General features: G+C 42.3%; 1 protein-coding gene across 1 annotated transcript in view; it reads left to right on the top strand.

The window, feature by feature from the left end:
- Positions 1–2,709: 2,709 nt before the first annotated feature.
- LOC126403476 (growth hormone receptor-like) overlaps positions 2,710–23,320 on the top strand; it is a 48,704-nt gene continuing 28,093 nt past the window's right edge. Inside the window, exons 1-2 of the mRNA XM_050066162.1 lie at positions 2,710–2,987; positions 22,799–22,908. Coding sequence (XP_049922119.1) covers positions 22,818–22,908 — 91 coding nt within the window. The 5' untranslated portion in view covers positions 2,710–2,987; positions 22,799–22,817. The remainder of the gene's footprint in view (positions 2,988–22,798; positions 22,909–23,320) is intronic.

Here is a 23,320-nt window from a genome sequence, read left to right as displayed (position 1 = left end):
TGTTTTTGTAGCTACGTGTTGCTGTTTTTCCAGCAGGAATAGTGACATGAAAAGCATCTGACATGTTTGCATTTTCTGCCGGGATAGCAGCAAAAAAGTGGTTGTTTTTTACAGAGATGTTGCTGCATTTCCCTCTGAGATAGTTGAATGAAAAGTGGTAGTTTTTGACCAAGACATTGCTGTGTTTTGTGCTGGGATAGTGCTATAAATAGTGTTACATCACTGTGTTACCTGCTGAATAGTGGCATGAAAAGCATTGTTTTTTTACTGAGACATCTCCTGTTTTCTGACGGGATAGTGGCATGAAAAGTGGTTGATTTTTACCGAGACACTTTTGCATTTCCTGCCGAGATTATGCCACGAAAAATGATTGTTTTTACCAAGAATTGGCTGCATTTCCTGCCAAGATAGTGCAACAAAAAGCGGTTGCTTTTACTGAGACATTGCTGCATTTCCTGCTCAAATAGCGCGAGGAAAAGTAGTCGTTTTTACCGAGAATTTTCTGCATTTACTGTCAGGATAGAGCTATAAAAAGTGTTGTTGTTTTCTTTTTCGAGTCATCTCGTGTTTCCTTTGGGGATAGTGGCATGAATGCAGTTGTTTTTTACTGAGATTTCCTGCTTAATCCTGCTGACACATCTCGCATTTCCTGTTGGATAGTGCCACGAAAATCTGTCTTGTTTTTACTAAGAATTTTCTGCATTTCCTGTCGAGATAGTGCCACGAAAAGGTTTTTTGTCTTACCACGACATTGCTGTGTTTCCTGTTGGGATAGTGCCACAAAAAGTGGTTGTTTTTACTGAAGAAAATCTACGTTTGTTGTTTTTGACTGAGACATTTCTGCATTTCCTGTCGAGATAATGGCACGAAAAGTGATTGTTTTTTTACCAAGACATTGCTGCATTCCCTGCCAAGATATTACCATGAATAGCAGTCTTGTTCTTACAAAGACATTGCTGTGTTTCTAACAGGATAGTGGCATGAAAAGTGGTTGTTTTTACCAAGAACTGGCTGGGTTTTCTGCAGGGATAGCACAACAAAAAAGCAGTTGTTTTTACTGAGACATTTCTGTATTTCCTGTCAAGATATTGCCATGAAAAGCGTTTTCCTACCAAGACACTGGTGTGTTTCCTGCTGGGATAGTCCTATAAAAAGCAGTTGTTTTTCACAGAGACATCACTGCATTTCCTAACAATATAGTTGCACACAAAATGGTTGTTGTTGACTCAAACATCACTGCGTTTCCTGCTAAATAGCTGCATGAAAAGTGTTTTTTACCAAGACATTGCTGCATTTCCTGTTGAGATAGTGCCACGAAAAGCGGTTGTGTTTTTACTGAGACATGGATGTTCGTTCCCAAGGAACTGAGTATTTTCAGCCAAAGCATGATCTTTCTTACCATAACCAAGTGCTTTTGTGCCTAAACCTAACCACACATCAACAGTTTTGCTGAAACATAAAGTTTCAACCTGTCCACTACATTATAATGTAAGATTTTTGTTTTGTTTTGTGGCAGTAGGGTTGAAATACCTTAAAGTCCTCAGACAACATCAAAACCTCAAAAACAAATTACTAAAACGTCCTTGAACTGTGATCGCTCTCTCAGTAGCTATTATGAATTAAAAATGAATTCCATGACAACAACAATGATTACAATGATGAGTTGGGTTTTAAAGGAGCAGTGTGCCAGATCTCTCCCTGTTAGAATTCCTCCAGTGTTCATTGTTCAGGAGGTTTTTACCAGGAGCTGAATTATCCGCAGAGGTCTCTTCTTCTTCAAAGGAAATGGACCATGTGAATTAAACCGGTAAAAACACTGAATAAAACAGTTTTATGTGAAAAATTTGTGTTTTTGGATGCTCTGCGTTAACGAGCACTTGAACAGGTGTACCTAATAGCCTAATGTGGCCGGTGTAAAGTCTTGGCTCATCCGGCTACCTTCCAGGATCTTTTTTCATCTGCCAGGACCAGTTACATCACGCATCAACACAACAGCAAGCCAGAGAGCTCGTGTGCACGACTAGCATGTCACAGTAGCTGTCACAGCGCGAAAGATGGGCCGCGGATCACACTCAAAAGTGTGGCTTCACTTTGTAGAAGGCAAAGTCCAACTCACGTCAAATCTGATGAATTTTAAGCAGGATTTATACTTCTGCGTTGAACTAACGACGTACGTAGCCTACGTCATAGCCTGACGTGCACACAGTCATCGATATGCCAATGTCACATTAGCTGGTCTTAGTAGTCATGTGGAGTTGCCGTTTTTATGGTGCATTTTTAGTTTATATTAACATACTTTTCGGCTTTTTTTTGTGGTAATCGTATTTTGTGTTTTACGTTGCGTGTTTTGGAGCTGCATATATTTTATCTTTGTTCTGTGCTGTCTGTAACTTCGGCTGCTGCCTGAGAGCCTCAGATTTTTAATCTAAAGAGGTTTTTCTGGTTGAATAAAAGTTAAATAAATACAATCAGTGATTCTATTTTTAATATATTTGATTTTAGGAAAGTAAGAAATGACATTCTGACTCAGTATCTACATATTTTAAGGCAGAAGAAGTTTGTCAGGTCTCAGGTATGTTTTTGATTATTACCCTGGCAGTATTGGTCCTCCATACCTCCGTCCTCCAGCTGGAGGAGCAGCGGGCAGGAGGAGGCAGGTCCAGCGTTCAGAGGGGAGGCCCGGCCCAGCTGGTGTCTGGCTGATGACGCGACACCAGGTGGACGAAAATCTCCTTACAGAGGAGGAGGGAAGGGGGAGCGGTAGAAATACACAGCGACGGCAGTGAACGCAACACTCCGCTGTCAGCGCACCGACAAACATCAGCTTCATCGGCTCCTTCACACGGAGCTCACCCGGACTACCGGCTACATCGAGCGGCTCCCGGCCGGTCCTGCTCCCGGTGTGAGGTCTATGCTCCAGGAGTCTCCCTGCCGGAGGATTTAGATCAGCTGCAGGCGGACCTGCAAGCGGTTTATTGACTTGAGAGGTAAGACGGATTCCTGTTGACTAATCTGCGGCTGACGCTCGTGCACAGGTGTGCCGTCATGAATTAAAAGTTTACAGAAAGGCGGTCAATGAGGAACATGGCGTGCACAAATGTGCAATAATAATAATAATTAAGGGTTTTTCTCTCCAGCTTTGGACTTTTATATCATAATTAACAGTTATATTTGGAGATGAATGAGTAAATAATGTCAAAAAAGATCCACAAATGAGCTTCAAATGTTCCCAAATCCCCAAAATAAAATTTTAATTGCCATTAATGTCTGATTTAAGAAAAATAAAAGCAAATTCTCACCTTTAAAAGAGAGATAACTTTAAATGTTAAATTTTTGACGTAATAAATGCCTTAAATGCTCAGTTAAAACTAAGTGCACACATTAAATCTGTTTACCTGTGTCACCTGTAAAAGGATAATTTAAATAGTAAGGAGTTAGCAGATATTGACATATTATATATACATTTATGTTTTAACTTCTTCACTTCACACCTGGATTATGAAATATAAACTCATATTTTTAGGTGTATTTGCTCATCTTGAGCATTTAAATTCAGACTTCCCTCTAATCTTTGCATTTTTATAGTATTTTCCTTGATAAGGGACTGTTCACTACTGGTCAGGGGAGGACGCGGGTAGCTCGGGTGTGACTGTGTTTTTTTGTTTTTTATTTTATTTTGACCCTCCCCGAGACTACAGATATTTTTCCTGAAAACCCATGACCCTCGCTTCAAGTGAAAAGTTGAGGACGAAATCCTGGAGTTGAAAATCCAAGGATATCTGTTTTTATAGTTTCTGGCCATGATAAATGGTGTAATTTTGGCATTGTAAGAAAAAAAGGAAAAAAATAAACTAAACTAAAATAATAAATATAATATCATAATAAATAATGATGATAATAATAATAATAATAAAATAAATACAAAATGCCCCTTCCTTAAGACAAACTAAAACACATTAGTTCCTCCCCAGAGCTTTATTTTTTTTTTTGACATGCCTCTCCCTTTTTACACCACCCCTAACCCTTCGCTTCGTAAGTAACGAACAGTAGGCAAAACAAAACAAGGGAACACAACAGCAGAAAAGCAGCCTGTGATGAGCGCACGGTGCTTTATTTCAAGGACTCACAATCCAAAAAGGTTTGGGACGCACTGATCTGAGAGAGTAAACCTTTGAACTTAATGTCGTCCAGTTTCTACACTGACTGTTCTGTTATCAGCCACTCCAACAATCATCTTTAATGAATCATCTTCCTTTTTTTTTTGTCTGTTTTCAGGCTGAAACTCCACTTTTAAAATGTCATGTGTGTCTGATTTGCTTTAAGTGATTTATTCAGTTTGTTGCTGAATCATCCGATTCTTTGAACCAAGCAGGAATTGTTTGTCAGACCCCAGCCAGCAGAGTATTTTACTACACGTTTGGAGCTATCCAGTCAACTCGCCAGGATAAATGATGGCATTATATGTTTCTGCAAACCTCAGATGCGCTACGTTAACAAGTTGTGTTGCAAATATGTTTCAACAACACTGTAGTTGTTCTTAGGCACAAAAACAACTTGGTTATAGTTTGGAAAATATTATGTTTTGGCTTAAAATACCTGCTTTTCGTGGCAGTGTCCCGGCAGGAAATGCACTGATAGCTCAGTTTAAACAACCACTTATTGTGGCAATTTCTGAACAGGAAATGCAGCGATGTCATGGCACTATTCTCGCTGGAAAAACAGTGCTTGGTTGCCAAGGAACACCTATGTTTGGTGAGAACGCAGCAGTGACTTGCTGAATCACAATTGGTTTTGTTGTTTGTTTGTATTGAACAGTGGTCTTGCCATCCACCTTCCCCTCCAACTCGACTAGAAATTTAGCAACAGGCTGCTAAAAGACAGCTACGTTTGGTGGCACCAACATTGCTAGAAACATAGCAACTTGTTGCTGAAAGACAGCCATGTTTGCTGGTGGACACAGTGACAGAAACGCAGCAACTGGTCACTAAAAACAACTACGTTAGGTGGCACAAATGCTGCAAAATATTTAGCAGTGGGTTGCTAAAAAAAAGTTTGTTGGTGCAAAGGCAGCTAGAAAGTCAGCAACAGGCGGCTAAAAAACACCTACTTTTGGTGGCACAAACATTGCTAGAAACATAACAGGTTGCTGAAAGACACCCATGTTTACTGGCACATGCACTGATAGAAATGCAGCAACTGGTTTCTAAAAAACACCCACATTTGTTAGCATGAATTCCACTAGAAACACAGCAACTGGTTGCTAAAAAACACCTACTTTTGGTGACACAAACGTCACTAGAAACGTAACAACAGTTTGCTGAAAGACACCCATGTTTACTGGCACATGCACTGATAGAAATGCAACTGGTTTCTAAAAAACACCCACATTAGGTAGCATGAACGCCGCTAGAAACGCAGCAACTGGTTGCTAAAAAAAACACCTACTTTTGGTGGTACAAACATCACTAGAAACATAACAGCGGGTTGCTGAAAAACACCCATGTTTACTGGCACACGCACCGATAGAAATGCAGCAACTGGTCTCTAAAAAACACCCACATTTGTTAGCATGAATTCCACTAGAAACGCAGCAACTGGTTGCTAAAAAACAGCTACATTTGGTGGCACAAATGCCACTAGAAATGTAGCAACAGGTTGCTAAAAAACACCCAGATATGGTAGCACAAATGCTGCTAGCAATGCAGTGACAGTTGGCAAAAAATTAACCACTTTTGGTGGCACAAGCATCGCTAGAATCGCAGCAACTGGTCACTGAAAAAAGTCCATGTTGATGGCACAAACACCACTGGAAACACAACAAATGTTGCTCAGAAACACAAAATTACCAGTGTTGTTTCTCATCAGGAGGTCAGACCGCCGTTTGAGACCAACAAAGTCAGCTCATCTACTACGTCACTTTAGAAATGTTGATATGATTCATGTGAAACCTACAAATGTAACGTATCCGAGGTTTGCAGAAATGTACAACGCCAATATTTTCAGTGCCCTCATGTCGAAACAGATAAAAATGGACGACATGCAAATCAGACCACGTGTCGAGCTTGTAAGAGAACAAATAACATGTCAGAGTCATGAAAGCGAGGTTTGGGTTGTTCTGCTTGAAGAAAACATTTTGTTGTGCATCTCATAGGCGTTCAGTCACATCTCACCGTTTCTTCTGTCTGAGCCATGTGCAGCACTAACTCAGATTTCCAAAGCACAGTTGATCATTTGAAGTCAGGCGATGCAGATGAGTCATTATGCCAGCAGAGGACTGCTTCTTCTTTTCCTGTCGTCTTCACACTGACACAGATGAAACTCGCAGCCCTCACAGATGAAGCTCCAGCCTTCAGAGTGCATCAAGTCATAATATAAAGCACATCAGTGAAGCATTTGCTGTGAACTCTGACCTTTCAGGCTGACATAAATAAATATAGTCTTTCTGATTGGTACCAATCTGTTGCTGAAGTAGCTCCATGTGCACAGGATGTTATGAGGTTCTGCTTTGTGTCTGCAAACTGGATTAAAGCTCCCGAAGCATCACTGGACTGAAAGAAGACAATGTGTTGTGAAAATAAAGGCACGTGACGTTTGAGCCACGTGCTTAATCCTGAAGCTGCTCACTTTATGATGTTGTGTATGAGCTGACTGGTGGATGGCGTGTCACCTAGCACAGACGCCTGACAAGCTGCAGACCACTGCTCAAAACCAATAAACAGATCTGGTCGTGATGATAGTGAGTCATGGCTGTTTTCCCAGCAGCTCTTTAGCCCCCAAACATGGATGATTTTTAGCAACCTGTCAGTACTTTACCAGCGGACTTTATAGCCCTGAAAAACTGTTTTTTGTCAGGAACCTGCAACTGTTTTTCTAGCAGCTTTATGACCCCCTAAAGTAGATGGTTTATTTGGGTCCTGTCCGTGTTTTTCCAGCTGCTTTTTAGCCCCCACATGTGTGTTCTTTAGCAACCTAACAGTACTTTTCCAGCGGATTTTAAAGCCCCCAGAAGTGATTTTTTTGGGAACATGCAGCTGTTTTTCCAGCAGCATCATAATCCCCAAAGGTGGGTGTGTTTTAAGACCTGTCAGTGATTTTCCAGCTGCTTTTTAGCCCCCAAAGTTGGTGTTTTTTAGTGACTCATGGCTATTTTTAAGCAGTTTTTCAGCCCAAATGTGGGGGGGTTTTGGCAACCTGTCGGTATTTTTCCAGCGGCTTTTTTGGCCCCCCAATTTTTTTTTTTTTGTGTAGCAACCCGCAGCCGTTTTTCCAGCAGCTTTATAACTCCCAAAAGTAGATAATTTTTGGCAACCTGTCAGCACTTTTCCAGCGGCTTTCTAGCCCCCCAAAGTTGGTGTTTTTTAGTGACCCACAGCTGTTTTTCCAGCAGCTTTATAACCCCTGAACGTGGGTGTTTTTTGGAGACCTGTCAGTGTGTTTCCAGTGGCTTTTAGCCCCCAAATCTGGGTGATTTTGGGCAGCCTGTTGGCACTTTTCCAGCTGCTTTTTAGCCCCCAAAGTTGGTGTTTTTTAGCGACTCATGGCTATTTTTATAGCATCTTTTTAGCCCAAAGGTGGGTGATTTTTGACAACCTGTCAGGGTTTTTCTTTTTTGAACTTTTAGCCCCGAAAAATGTGTTTTCTAACGACCTGCATGTATTTTTGTAGGACCTTTTATAGGCCCTAAAAGTGTGTGTATTTGTTGCGACCCACAACTGTTTTTAAAGCAGCTTTCAGCCCCCAACAGATGTTTTTAAGCAACCTTCGGCTGGTTTTCCAGCTGCTTTTTAGCTCCCAAATGTGGGTGTTTTTTTAAAGACCTGAATTTTAAGTAATGGGAGAATTTGTTGCTCCATGGTGTCTTAACATTGTTGCAGCCTAAACATATTTTGAGTTTGGAACTGTTGATTGGACAAAGCAAAACATTTAGAGACATCACTTGGGACTTTCATTGTCTTCTAATGTTTTGTACAGGAAATAATCAGCACATAAATGATCGTTAGTGTCATTCTGGAGATAAAGTATCGACATGTGCTGCTGTAATTATTCTAAGTGGCTGCAGATGTTTATGTGATGACAAACTAATGAGACTGGGCCAAATTAGAAGCACAAAGTAGGGATTTTCAGTAGTTTTGAAAGCTCAGCTGTAGTGATTATACCCCAAATAAAATCTCTGGAAAGTAGTTTTAGTGCACGCTGATGTTCCTGCTGAGTTTTTAATGTCAAACTAAAGCAGCAGGATCTGAATTAGCAGTAATTATCACAGCTAATAGAGACAGAGACAATACAGCTGCAGGACAGTGTTTAATTCTGACAGACTGAGCTTTACTTCAGTGTCATCTCCTCTGAATCAGGTTTATGAAAGTATGGAATCAAGATTGAACGGAAGAAGCTGCAGGGAGTTTCCCCTCACTGTACTGTGCTGTAGCGTTAAACATTATTAGCATTGTGCAGTACTTCCTGTCTGCTGTGCACTGGAGTGGAAAATCCGTTTAAACATAAACATTTAGTATGGTATGGCTCATCATGTGTCAGATGACCTTTAACATCATATGTTCATGATATGAACCGCCCACAGTGAGCTGCAGGCATCTCGTTTTTCTTGTTTACAGGCAAAGATAATTCAGTTAGCTTCATGTTAAAGGTCGAACACAAGACAGAGGATACTGAAGCTTTTCTCTGCTTGTTAACTGCACATAACAACTTCTAATCTGTTTTATCTTCCAGATTTTAGTCCTGAGTCATGTGGCAACACTGGTGATTTCTCAGCCCAGTCAGGGGAAGAAAATGGTTGCATATCTGCAAACCACAAATATGTTGTCTTTGTAGCTAGGTGTCATACTTCTATCGACATTTCTGTAGTGACAAAGTTCTGATCACATGTATCTGAGCCGACTTTGTCGTCAGATGGGCAGACCACTGTTCAACACCAAATAACACTAACACTGGTAGTTAGCAGTGACCTTTGACTGTGTTTCCAGCTGCATTAGTGCCACCAGATGTGGGTGTTTTTTAGTGACCTGTCACGACATCTCCAGTGGTGTTTGTACCACCAAACGCAGGTGTTTTGGAACGACCTTCGCTGCATTTCTGGAGGAGTTTGTGCCACCAAACATGGATGTTATTAAGTGATCAGTTGCTTAGTTTTTGCACCACCAATTGTGGGTATTATTTAGCGAACTGTCACCATGTTGCATTGGTTGCTGCATTTCTAGCGGCATTTGTGCTACTAAATGTATGTGTTTTATAGCAACATGTTGCTGAGTTTCCAACAGCGGTTGTACCACCAAATATTGTTTTTGTTTTAGCGGTGGTGTAGCATCAAATATGAATATGTTTTAATGAATGATTGCCGCATTTCAAGTGGTGTTTGTGCCACCAAATGTGAATGTTTTTAGTGACTGGTTGCTACATTTCTAGTGGCATATTCGCCATCAAATGTGGGTATTTTTCAGCAACCAATTGCTTTGTTGCTTGCGGCATTTGTGCCATAAAACGTGCCTGTTTCTTGGTAATCAGTTAACCCATTTTTGTCAGTGTTTGTGCCACCAAACGTGAATGTTTTTTAGAGACCAGTTGCTGTGTTTCTAGCAACGTTTGCGCCACCAAACATGAGTGTTTTTTAGTGACTGGTTGCTACACTTCTAGTCGTGTATTCACCATCAAATGTGGGTATTTTTTAGCAACCAATTGCTTTGTTGCTTGCGGCATTTGTGCCATAAAATGTGCGTGTTTCTTGGTAATCAGTTAACCCATTTTTATCAGCGTTTGTGCCACCACACGTGGCTGTGATTTAAAGACAGGCTGCTGCATTTGCAGTGGCATTTTCGCCACCAACTGTGGGTGTTTTTGAGTGAACTATTGGCCTTCGTGTGTTTTTTACGAGCTCATAACCAAGTGGGGTTTTTTTTTGTGTCAATGTCTTAGGACACTTTGACATATGGACAAGAGGAGGTGAGACTCAAACCACCAACCCTTTAGTTGTCCCACTCTAGAAACTGGGCTCCAGCATTTATCGATCTCTGCCAAATGAAAGAAGTCCAGGAGTGTGGTGAAAGGCTGTAAAGAAGTTTAGAGCTTGGATCAGACTTGGGACTTGTTGGTGTGAGATTAAGGACCTTTTATACTGCACGATGTTGAGCTAGAAACGTTGAATGACAGATACAAAATACGCTGAATGACTCTTGCTATAAATAACTGTGGAAATATGGTTTAATAAGAACATCGTTAGGATGAAAACTTTAAAAGTCATTAGTCATTAGTTGGTTGTTAAATTCGCAGCCACTGTGTTCATGATGTTTCTGTGTGTCAGCATGTTCCTGATATGATAAATGTCTGTCTGTTAATTAGTAACACACAGGATTATATAATGCTGCAGTGTTTATGCCAAACACAGGCCTCGGCTGGCGTCTGTGTGTGTGTGTGTGTGTGTGTGTGTGTGTGTGTGTGTGTGTGTGTGTGTGTGATTGAGTGCATGTGACTCTCTGTGGATCGAACGCTGTCGGTTCAGATCTGTGTTTCCTGTCTGTGTTGCCCGAGGTGCTCTGTGTGTGTGTGAGTGTGAGCTGTGATGGGTGGATGCTCCGACCGCCGCCTGGTATGGAGCAGCGCAGCGGGGTACATCCTTCAGATAAGACTTATCACTGCTGGATCTGCACATGACGGTTGAGGTCGTGGCCACAAAGTCCAACAGTGTGTCTGACAGAGACGTCTTGTTGCTGCGTGATTCTTGCTGCTGTCAGTACTACTGCTGTGTGTGTGTGTGTGTGTGTTGGTTTCTTCACGTGTTCTCCCAGCTGTCAGTGCTGGTTTCAGCCATGTTCAGGATCTTTGTAACAGTCATGGAAGTGATTGAGAAACCATAGATGCACCAGGCAGTGTTCAGTTTGAGGACTGACCCTTGAAATGTGTTTGAGTTCTTTAATCCAGCTGCAAATCTCATAATAAACTTGAAGAAGGGTGGCAACCAGCAACTCATTTCTCTGACAGTTAATCTCCTGATTGTGTTCTGGATTCAGTAACTAAAGCTGGGGTCGGCAGAAATCTGAGAAATAAAAAGGCTAAAGATAGCAGTGTTATTATTATTATAAATGATTCTTTATTATTTCAAGTGAAGTTAGGGAGATTAGTGGGTTAGGGTTAGTGACCAAATGCGGCATTTCCAGCGGTGCCAGATGTAGGTGTTTTTCAGTGACCAGCTGCTGTGTTTCTAGCAGTGCTTGTGCAACCAAATGTGGGTATTGCTTAGTGAACTGTTGCCACGTTGCATTGGTCGCTGCATTTCTAGTGGTGTTTGTTTTACTAAATGTCTGAGTTTCCAACAGCGGTTGTGCCACCAAACACAGGTGTTTTTAAGCAGCATGTTGCTAAATTTCGACCTGCTTTGCACCAACAAACCTGAGTGGTTATAAGCGATCGGTTGCTGCATTTCCAGAGGCGTTTATGCCACCAAACGTGTATGTTTTTTTAGCGACCTTTGCTGCGTTTTCAGTGGTGTTTGTACCAAGAAACACCACTGTTTTTTAGTAACCCATTCATATGTTTGTGCCACCAAATGTGAGTGGTTTTTAGTGAATAGTTGCTACATTTCTAGAGGCATGGATATGTTTTAGCAAACTGTTTCGTTGTTCGCCGTGGTATTTGTGCCACAAAATGTGTCTTTCTTAGTGACCAGTTGCTGCATTTCTAGCGCGGTTTTTGCCACCAAACGTGCATGTTTTTTTCAGCAACCTTTGCTGCGTTTTCAGTGGTGTTTGTGTGTTTTGTAGTGACCAGCTGTTGCATTTCTAGCTGTGTTTGTGCCACCAAACATAGGTGGTTTTTGGCAACCCATTCATACGTTTGTGCCACCAAATGTGCGTGGTTTTCAGTGAATGGTTGCTACATTTCTAGAGGCGTCTGTGCCACCAAATGTGGGTATGTTTTGGCAAACAGTTTCATCGTTCGTCGTGGTATTTGTGCCACAAAATGTGAGTTTATTAGTGACCAGTTGCTGCACTTCTATCGCTGTTTATGCCACCAACCGTGCATGTTTTTTTAGCAACCTTTCCTGCATTTTCAGTGGTGTTTGTGTCTTTCTTAGTGACCAGTTGCTACATTTCTAGTGGCGTGGATATGTTTTAGCAAACAGTTTCATTGTTGGTCGTGGTATTTGTGCCACAAAATGTGCATGGTTTTTTTTTTAGCAACCTTTGCTGCATTTTCAGTGGTGTTTGTGCCATCAACATGGGTGTTTTTAGTGACCAGTTGTTGCATTTGTAGCTGTGTTTGTGCCACCAAACATAGGTGGTTTTTAGCAACCCATTCAAACATTTGTGCCACCAAATGTGCGTGGTTTTTAGTGAATGGTTGCTACATGTCTAGAGGCGTCTGCACCACCAAATGTGGGTATGTTTTGGCAACCAGTTTCGTCATTCGTCATGGCATTTGTGCCACAAAATGTGTGTGTTTCTTAGTGACCAGTTGCTGCATTTCTAGCGGAGTTTGTGCAACCAAATGTTTTATATCAACATGTTGCTGAGTTTGTGCAAACACAAATCGGCGCGTCATGGCTGAACTGGGTGTGGCCAAGCGTGACAATGGAAAAAGAGGTATATTAGCAACTTTTTCTCTCTATGTCTTAAACTCTTTGCTGCTATTGACACATGTTTACTTTGTTTATTGCCAGACGCTCTTTTGATCAGTCCATCTTCCTTTTTTGGGTTACTTTGCAGTGTAGACAGTTGTTGCCAACGCTGGAATAGCAACTTTCAGAATGGCCATCACAATTGCCCAGAGTTCAATTTTCTGTTGATTGATAACCAACAGAATTGTTTTATCTTTTCAGCTTTTGAAATTTGGGACCATGACAGTGCGTTCTGCGGACTCGTATGACTCAACGAAGTCATTTTTTGATCTTATTCAACACATTTCAAACTGTATTTTTATTCTTGTACCGAGTGTTTCGTCAGCTCTCAGATGTTTTGTGTTGCTGTCAGTGTGACAGTGACGGAGTGAATGCAGTAATTAATTCGAATGAATGTCATCGAGATCCATAAGTTGTCCTCCCTTTTTCTTTTTTTAGACGGCTGCGTTTCTATTAAGCCTCTCGCTGCTGTTTGTGTGCGGGGACTTAATTAGAGTCTTTGTTGTTAAAGGTCGGAGCCTCGCCTCTGGGGACGGCAGTGTGATGAAGCAACCAGCGCTCCACTTTTTTAAATAAACCTTATCTCTTATTTTAAATGGCTTTTTTAATGTCTGCGCTCTCAGCGTGAATACCTCATTTATTTTGGGGACCCTGACGACCTTTAAATGTTGACAAACAATTATATTAAATACAGTTTTGCAGACAAAAGACAGAAGGAATAACTGATTGTTTTGGAGTAGAGCAATCAGAGCAATGCAAACAGGAACAACTTGTACTTTTTTATGTAGGTGTACACTCTGATGTCAGAGTGTTGCATTCAATATATAACTACATTTATGATGTTTAAAGGCTCCTCACTTTTGGAAATCACTTACAACGTGCTCACAAATCACCAGAACATAACATTGACATTAGGAATGCACTGATTGTGAAATTTTTGGTCAATACTGCCTTTTATTTTTGTTTTTGTTGTTATGTATTCCCCTTCTCCTGCCAGGGAAACAAAGAAATTGAAGTCATTCAGCCCTTCGTTACAATGGCTTTGAATGAGCACAAATTCAGTGATACAAATTTATGAAACAACCTTTAAAATAACCTTTATTTCATATGAATAACTGCTTCAAAAGCCTTTTTACTATACGTGATACATCATAATTCTGTCTCTAATATCTCGTTTATATTGCTGTGAAATCGACAAATGACGAAGTCAGGTGACGTAATATAAGAGGCAACAAAGCCTGAGTAGAGAGGGGGCTGGGGTGGATGGATGACTCAAACAAACCCAGGACTTTTACCCGGGAGACAGCTGTTTGTGTCCTATGTGACCAAAACTCAGCGTTCAGTAGAGTTAGGCCCGTCCCAATACCCCCCTTAGCCCTACCCCTTAGCCCTACCCCTACATTTGCGCGTTCTCACGAGGGGTAGTGGTGTCCCAATTCCTTTTTGCGTGTTGGGGTAGGGGGCATAACGAGGGGTAGTGGGTATGAAACTAGCCCTTCGGAGCGAGGGATTTCAGATGCTGACTTGCCAGCGAGGGGTAGACGTCGCCATGGCTACCACCGAGCAAGAGACGGGGAAAAAAGTTCATACATAGCTAACGTTACCGTTGTCAGGTTGCTTGTTAGCTCGCTAGTTAGCTCGCACTATCTGGCGTCTGTCATCTGTCCTGTTCTGCAAAATTGTCTAATGTTAGCTGGTTAGCTAGCTATCTAGCTAGCAGAAGGCCCTGTCGTCTGTCGTTCATCAAACGAAGCATTTTGAATGCGGCAAATGTGATCGGTAGGATGAACTCAACTGGACACTCCATTGCAGATGTCGGTTGGAAATGTAGATGGCTCGCAGCTTCCTGTTTAAAATAGTTACGTATGCGTGAACGTAACCGACGCGGTGACGTAGTGAGTGGTGTCCCAGTTACTAGGGAAAGATTTCTACCCCTACCCCTCATTGCTTCATTTCGAGGGCCAAGGAGTAGTGGACAAGGGGGGGTATTGGGATTGGGCCTAAGTCAGTTTTACGAATTTACTTACATCACTTACATAAGTTATTTCATGTCTGAAGTTAACAATCTGACTGTAATCCAAACCATGACCTTTTGCAGGCAGCTTGGTGGTGCAGTGGTTAACATTGTCGCCTCACAGCAAGACGGTTCCTCGTTCGAACCCAGGATGGGGGAGCCCTTCTGTGCAGAGTTTGCATGTTCTCCCTGTGTCAGTGTGGGTTTCCTCCAGGTGCTCCAGCTTCCTCCCACAGTCCAAAGACATGCAGGTTAATTGGTGACTCTAAATTGTCCGTAGGTGTGAATGTGAGTGTGAATGGTTGTCTGTCTCTATGTGTCAGCCCTGTGATAGTCTGGTGACCTGTCCAGGGTCTGCATCCCTCTGGGATAGGCTCCAGGCCCCCCACGACTCCTAACAGGATAAGCGCTAATGGAAAATGAATGAATGATCTTTTCCAAAACTTAAGCAAGTAGTTTCAGCGCCTAACCATAACCAAACTGCAATTTAGTTTCACAGTGTTGGACATATAACTTCTGGTCTCCTGGTAGGTGCAGTTTGCCCCATCTGAAGCATTAGAATTGTAGTGATAACGGCCATTCAGTGGGCTGATAACATTAGAAGTGTGTGGTTTTCTGTTCTTCAGAAGTGCATAGCTGCCTTTTTAGCATATGTTGGCCTTACACCAAATGACTTTGGAGAAGGAGGAGAAACTGGTGGAGCTGTGGAGTCCATGTTTGATTTGTATCTGATCCACGAATTGATCCGATCCGAATTGACAAGAATACTGTCGACATGTGACGCCTTTTATCTCGTGTTTCTAGAGTTATGTGTTTTTGCAGAAACGTAAGGAAATGTTAGGATATTGTATTTCTCAAAGGGACTTTGATGTGATATGTTCCACCAGGAGCAGGATGGGAAATAATCTGTAGTCTTGCAAACTCACGTTGTCTTAAGACGGTGTCAGACTTTAGTCTTTTAAATATCTTTGCAAAGTCCTCTGCTCTCCTGTACGGTGGATGTTAGTTGAGTGAAGAACTGAGAACGTGTGCACATTCAGCAGAGGATAAAAGAGCTGCTCAGTGACTTTAATTATTCTTTACAGCTGTGACATCATGAAATAACCCATGAAAGGTGTTGCCAGTCAGCTGCCCGTTCACCTGCAGGTTAATAAAATGGTTACACAGTGATTCATTGTGATATCTGACGGACTCTGACAGATTGATCGGGGTGGACTTCCTGCAGCGGGCCGACACACACCTGTCATCCACATAGATTTACCTGTCAGAAACATCTCCAACATGGCCTCGCTGCTGTCAAACAGCGCAGAGAATCGATCAGCTGCTGTAAATGGGGGGGGAGGGAGCCAGTCGTCACGGCAACAAGTAAAGCGGAGTGCTGTGATTGGCTGTGAGGATCAGATAGTGAGGGGACGCTGCATTCAGGTATCAGATGGACCTTTGGAGAGATCAGTGTGACAGCATGGTTCTGTTTCTGTGCACACAGTTCAAACAGCTGCATTCAACACTGATACTTGAGCTTTTCTCATGACAGAGAAATACAAAACCGTACTAATGAACCTTCATTAATATAGGCCTATATTTTACAAAACCGTACTAATGAACCTTCATTAATATAGGCCTATATTTATCTACAAGTGCACGTCACACGCTGAGCGAGCCGCCTGTTAATGACGCTGTGGGCTAATGGGCATGTAGCTACTTCCATGTTTCAGATGATACGTCATGTTTGTAGTCGACCAATGAAGATGAGTTTACATATCACCTTGGGTTCGTCCTTCACCTTCTCAAAATGATCCCACACTTTGGATTTCCTGCCCGACATGTTATTAACTAGCCTGTGGAATAACCGCAGGTACCAGCCCTGGAGATTTGTGTTTTTCTCCTTCAGCAACAAACACACATAGTTGGGTTACGGTAAAAAGAACCAGGTTTGGCTTTACAGTCTTAGAGCAAGTGAACACCGGCCTCCAGGGTGAAAGTCTGTGGTTGTTGGAACCGTCCTACTCGGACTTCTGCCCCCTTATCTTTCATTGTTCTGTCACGTTTCCGATGCTGGAAGACGCTGCCCATGCAACAGGTTTTGATGACTGTAGAGTGAATCCAGGTTGGTATTCCTCTCCAGTGGGCGTGGTTTGCGCTGCGTCTCTGTGGCTGCAGGCTGCAGACTCCTCGTGTTGTTTCTCAAACCCACAAGGTGGAAGTCCTAGAACTTTTACCTTGAGTCTTGTAAGAGGCACGTATTTCTGATAACGTCGACGAGGTTTTGTCCTGAGACTTTCTATCAGTACTCAAGGTCTTCATACAGCACTGCTGGAGTTTATTCAGCTTTTGAAAATGTGTGCTCTGTAATACGTGATGTTCTATGACTAATATTATCGCAGCTCAAGGACTTTGACACGCGGTCACCTGCGTATCTCTGAAAGCCGCCAGATGCTGGAGTGGTTTGATCACATTCACTGTGGATTTACAGGCCAATAAAACAATCCCAGTCGATTCATTAACAATTATCCAGCTGCATGTTAAGTTACACCTCAGGTAATTAGCTTTACAGGCACATTAAACTGTAAACCCTGCTTTTTATGTGCAGCATCTAAGAGGTTATGTAATGTAATGGTTATGCAATGAATGTATGGCTTTCTCTTAGTCCGAGAAGTCACATGCACGAGGCTCCAACAGCTCAGAGCATCCCATTCCGGTTGGACTTTTGTATTGTGAGACAGGAAATTGTGAATGGGCCCGTAACCTGGAGGTGAAGTAAAGAGGAATAACTCTCGTGACTGTATGATGAGGTCACAGCGGACAGGAGGAATGAAAGAAAACAAATCATAAATCCACAGTATTCTGAGTCAGATCAGGTCTGGTTTGGTCTTTCTATTCTGGCTGCAGGTCCTTCTCAGCAGAGTGCATCCAAGGTGACTCTATCAGCTGTGATCATGTGGTGCGTGCTCACAGGAGTGTGGTCTGTAACACATACTGCTGTTAGTTAAGCTATCTATCTGAGGCTGTTCAGGTCCTTCACATCTTGGAGGGAGTCGGTGTTAGACGTTCGTCACGCTGCAGACCACTGAAGACCAAGATACCACAAAAAGGTTGTGATTTAGGGAGTCATCGTGTCATTTTTCTGCTGGGATAGTGGCATGAAAACTGTTCATTGTTTTACCGAAACATTACTGCGTTTCCTGCCAGGCTGGTGGATGAATCGGTTGTTTTTTACAAAGACATCACCATGTTTCCTGTCTGCATAGCGGCGCTGCATTTCCTGCCGGGATTTGCAACGAAAAGTGCTCGTTTTTAGGGGCACGAAATGCACTAATGTTTTACAGCAACATTGCTGTGTTTCCTTCCAGGATAGTGGCATGAAAAGCAGTTCACTTTGCATTTCCTGACAGAATACTGCCAAGAAAGCAGGTGTTTTTCACCAAGACATTGCTGCATTTCCTGCCGGGATTTTGCAAAAAGTGCTTGTTTTTTACTGAGACTTCACCGTGTTTCCTACAGGAATAGCGGCATGAAAAGCAGTTATTTTTAGTGAGATATTGCCCTGTTTCCTGGAAACATTTTGCCACAAAAGTGCTTGTTTTTTACCGAGACATCACCGCATTTCCTACGGGGATAGTGGCACAAAAGTGGGTGTTTTTTTAATGAGACATTGCTGCTTTTCCTGCCAGGTTAGTGGCACGAAAGGTGGGAGACATTGCTGCATGTCCTGCAGGGATTGTGCCAAGATAAACACTTATTTTTTACCGAGACATTGTTGAGTTTCCTGCCAGGATAGTGGCACCAAAAGCGCTTGTTTTTTTTCACCAAGATATCTCTGCTTTTCCTGCCAGGTTAGAGGCGCGAAAAGCAGTTAGTGCCACATAAGCAGGTGTTTTTCACCGACACATTGTTGCATTTCCTGCCGGGATTTTGACGCGGAAAAGTGGTCATTTTTTACTGTGACATTGGTGGATTTCCTGCCATGAAATGCCGTTTGTTTTTATGGAGATTTTGCTGCAGTCTCTGCCAGGGTGGGGAAATGAATAGTGTTTGACCTCAGCCTCAGCTCTGCGAACCCAAAGAGCAAAATGAGCTTCTTTGGCCTCATGCGACCAGTCAATCCTTTTAATAGCATGTATGGGTCATGATTTTGAGTTAAATCTAAGCTCCACTCTCCAATAAAAATCAAAGCTGTTGCCTTTAAAACAAATAAAAATGAGTGCCTGGCTGTTTCTGGACAGAGGTGTTGGTTGGTGACGCTGAGGGATTAAAAACAAGCAGCTACAGTTCATCCTTTTTTTTTTGTGCACTTTTCATGGAGGTCGTCTTGTGTCATGGTATTCTGTGTCAGGGTCAGCTGAGGCCTCCAGATAAAACCCAACAAGGCCTCCTTTTTAATCCCCCCCCCTCCTGCAAGATCAAGGCGGGGATTATTCACAATGATTGTTGTGTTAGCGCTCGAGGATCGCTGCTGTTCGTATGTCACTGCTGCTGCTCCTCCAAGAGCAGACGCGACGACATGTGACTCATCACTCTCACCACAATCTTGATGTTGGTCTCCACATGGAGGGCGTTTTATTTTATGGCTGGTGTTCCAGACCTCGGCTGACCTCAGCGGCTGGATGATGGCAGCAGACCCTCCTCTAATCCTGTACTCGAGTGAGAGCAGCAGAAATACTAAAGTAAAAGTATTGATGATCTATTTGAAATGGAGGAACTGAATTTAGAGCCGGGCTCTTCAGGTCCACATTCAGGATCAATTCCTGGGATCGTTACTGTGCTGAAAAAGATTAGTCCTATTTATAGTTGCTTTGGCAAACTTGTTGCAGGTGAGCTGTCCCTGATTGAGCCGTCACAAAGCCCGTCCCTGCCCTGAGGACAGATTTTTCTTTGGGAGGCAGGATGTAAATTTAGATCCTCGTCCTCCCGGTCAATACGAGAGAAAGAGCTCAGCGTGTCCTTAAAAGGGTTCCTGTGTTCTTCTAAGAAAAGTTGCTGCAGTGGAAAAGATGTCTGTTCACGCTGGGAAATTGTTTCATGGCAGGTCATCCTCAAACAATTTCTTGATAGTGACGCTCTGATTGAAGGATTGCGAAACGTAATTTATGTTTCCTCCAGTCATTTTACAAAGCATGAGGTACAACGTTTAGTTTATAATGGATTTGTGACAACAGACTTGTGTGTTGCCTTTCAAAAGACCTCTTTAACAGGATGACATAGGTTGTATGAGTCACTTATCCGTAGTCAGTGTATTACCTACAGTCGACACAGCTCCACTTTGGAGAAGCAGGCTGGAGTCTGACATGAAAGCTAAGCAATGTCCTGCTGTGGACAGGGTGAGCAACAAAATGCCTTTTAGCCACCAAAAATATCTCTATCCATTTAATTGTAGGCTACATTTACAGCATTTTCATATCTTTACCTTGCTGATAGGTCACAATTTCTAACGTGGAACTGAACTTGTTACATCGCTCACTTCAAAACCAGACTCCACTGACAAAAACAGTCATTTTAGCTGGTGGAAGACGGGAGCTATTGGTCTGCTGTTGCCTCAATCACTTAATTTCTTGTGTCATTGTGTGACTTTGTTGAATCTGAACTAACCCTTTGACGCACCAAAGTCACACAGTAACACAGACTAACTTACTGGTTGAAGCAGATGCTGGAGACGTTAAAATAACACAGCGGAGAGCTCCGCCTCCCCCTTATTGTTCTATTCTCTTACAGGCAGGAGAGTGTAAGGTGCTGTACAAGTAATTCATTAATTAATGCAGTTAACTATTTCTGGTGAAATATGACAGTGTGCAATCACTGACATAAATATCCCACAAAAGATGAGTGTGTGCGACCACAAATGGATACAATTCGACTGGTTTAAAGCTTGGCTATGGAAACATTTAGGCTGAAAGGAAAAACGAACCTGCACTAGAGCCAGACTGTGCATGTAAATTCATCTGTTTATAGTATATCCTGCTAGTGTTGCAGTGTTGTTTTTTATATGGAAATACTGTATGTCTCTCCTACCTCTAGAGCTATTAAAAATTGTATGTCCTTTTATATTGCATCAATTTTGCCTCAAGAGCTAGCAGTGAATCACAGTGCTTATGTTTAAACTGATTTTAATTCTTTAGGTGGCTAAAATATGTTTTATAGCTTCCATGTCAGACTCTTGCCACTTCTCCAAACTGTGGGCATGTTGTTTGACATCTACTGTATGGTATACATTAGCCCCTTTTAAACTGCCAAATTGTCGGCGAATGTTGGGGCGTTTTGCCGGCCAGCTGCGAGCGTTTAGACACTAAGAGCTGGATTGCCGAGTTGATCCGAGGTGCCCAATCTTCCGCCTCGTAGGGTAGACATATTGGTGGAACCCTTTTAGTTTAAACAGAACGAAAACCCCACTTCAAAAGATCCAAACAATACCTTTAAGGAGGGAATTGATTCCAGATAAAAACAGACGTAGAAACTTTGAGCTAAAAAAAAAAAATGACAACAAAAAACCCCCATAAAACCACTTCTATGGTCCTTTATCGGTCATGATGTTTCCACAACCCAGTCTTATTCTGACGTCATCGAATACCGGCGCTTTGGCAGTGACTTCCAGCGTTAGACACCGACAGAAAAAGCCGTCCTTTCAGGTCAGCATGATACGCAGCCAGGCCCGGCAGTGTCAGGGGGAAACGCGGCTGGACAACAGCATAACTTAAAGGGACAAAAAGTCTGAATAGGGTGGGCAGTAGGGGTGGTAGATGGGTCCAACAACCACCAACTTTGACCCAGGAGGCTGGTGTTCAATGATGTGATTGTAAAGCCAAACCCTGTTCTTTTTTTTTTTAACTCAACCACTTGCTTTAGTTGTTGAAGGAAAAAAACAACAATTTGTGTTGTACTGATGTAGTGCTTTTATTTTGAAAGAGAGAGTATGCAAACTGTACATTTCCTGTGAAAACAGAAGTGTATTTTGAAAACAGACAATGCATGTAACAGGCTGAAATTGACACGGTGTCCCAGGACATGGAACAACAACACACCCAGGGTACCTTGGACATCATATGTCAACTTCAAGTCCATGAGTGTTGGTTTCCATGCCAGTCTGACCTCAAATGCCACATTTGCTCAGTAGTTTCTGAAGGAGCGGTTCACTTGACTAAGCTGATTAGAGTAATGAGCTTTCATCAGAATCTTAAAAGCCTAATGATCTCTCTGTCAAGGTGGACTGTTGTAGTAGGGGGTATACTGTAGACTGGGAGTCACAGAAACAATGTCAGACTGAATAAAATGTTAATCACAAGTGGTAAACGTCCAAGGCTGAAAAAAATGAAGCATATGTTGAAGTGCCAAAATGTTGGAGTTCCTCTAATGATTACTTGAGGCTGTCCCCATAGACCTCCATGTTGAAATGTGGATCATTAAATTACTCACTTACATTTTCCAGATGGATAATACACGGACACGGACATGGACTTCCTGTGTCTGTCATATGTGTTAATTTCGACAAGGCACAGCTCCTAACAGAGTGTTGTTGTTTTTTTTGTTTTTTTTTTGTTGTTTTTTGACAAATGACCTATCTGTTTGGAAAATGTAAGTGACCACAAAACTGCTAAACCAAAAATGAAGCACTAAATCTGCTTGTTTTGATTTTAATTTTCGACATCACGTGCACACAAATTGAAAATCTGATTCCATTTTAATATTGGCAGCTCTAGACTTCCGTACCAAGGATCCATATTTCCATTGTGGTGTTACTGGTTTTAGACTCTTCACTGCTACAACTCTGGGACTCACGTGGGAGGAATTCCCACCAGTAAACCTAAATTAGTCTTTCTATTCTTTACTCTGTGCTGAGTCTAGTTTTTGGGAATGCGCGCGCTCTTTAAAGGATGTTTGTTGATGTCTTTGGCGCCCCAGCGGAGGACTGGTTTGCTGGGAGATGGAAAGGGGTGGAGGGGGTGATGCGTCTCATGATTGGAGGAAGTGATGCTTCTCCAGAGTCGCCGCTGCTCATGTTTGGACTCAAAGAGCCGCAGGGCCATCACACTGCTGCCCTCTCAAGTATAAATGTCCACTCGTGTTAGGGTCACAAGTTTCTGCTGGAAACTGAGTGAGTGAAGCAGGATCTGGATTTGCTGTGGGAGTTTTTTCTCTGGCCTGAGCTTGTGTGTTTGTTTTCTTTGTGACAGGTGGACAGAAGGTTTCAGGATGCTGTGGCTGCTGCTCTGTCTGCTTCCTCCTGTGGGCAGCAGCAGGATCGTTGCCCAGGACGTCGATTATAAAGAAAAACACAGCCACGGTGAGTCCAGCACGTCAAAGCTGCTTTTATTATTCATATATCATCTTCATCCTTCAGTCTTTGAAGTTGCCTTTAATTATCTACTTGAATAAATCAGCTGTTAATCACTGAATGTGTTTGTTATGTCCTCACGAAGCTTTAAATCCATATGTTGCTGCTCAACTCAACTCAACTCAACTCAACTCAAACTTTATTTATAAAGCACATTTAAAACAACCAAGGTTGACCAAAGTGCTGAACAGGTTAATAGAAATAAACAAGCAAATACAATGAGGTACCTAATAGTACACCACAATAATAACCATAAGATACATAAAATACAATACAATAAAATAAAATACAGGAGTTATAAAATAAGATCAAAATAAGCTAAAATGTTTGGGTGTCCAGCTCAACCTGAGTTAAAAGCCTG

Source organism: Epinephelus moara, chromosome 16 (assembly GCF_006386435.1).
Source record: "Epinephelus moara isolate mb chromosome 16, YSFRI_EMoa_1.0, whole genome shotgun sequence".
NCBI classification, from domain to species: domain Eukaryota; kingdom Metazoa; phylum Chordata; class Actinopteri; order Perciformes; family Serranidae; genus Epinephelus; species Epinephelus moara.
This window is presented reverse-complemented; position numbering and strand designations above follow the sequence as displayed.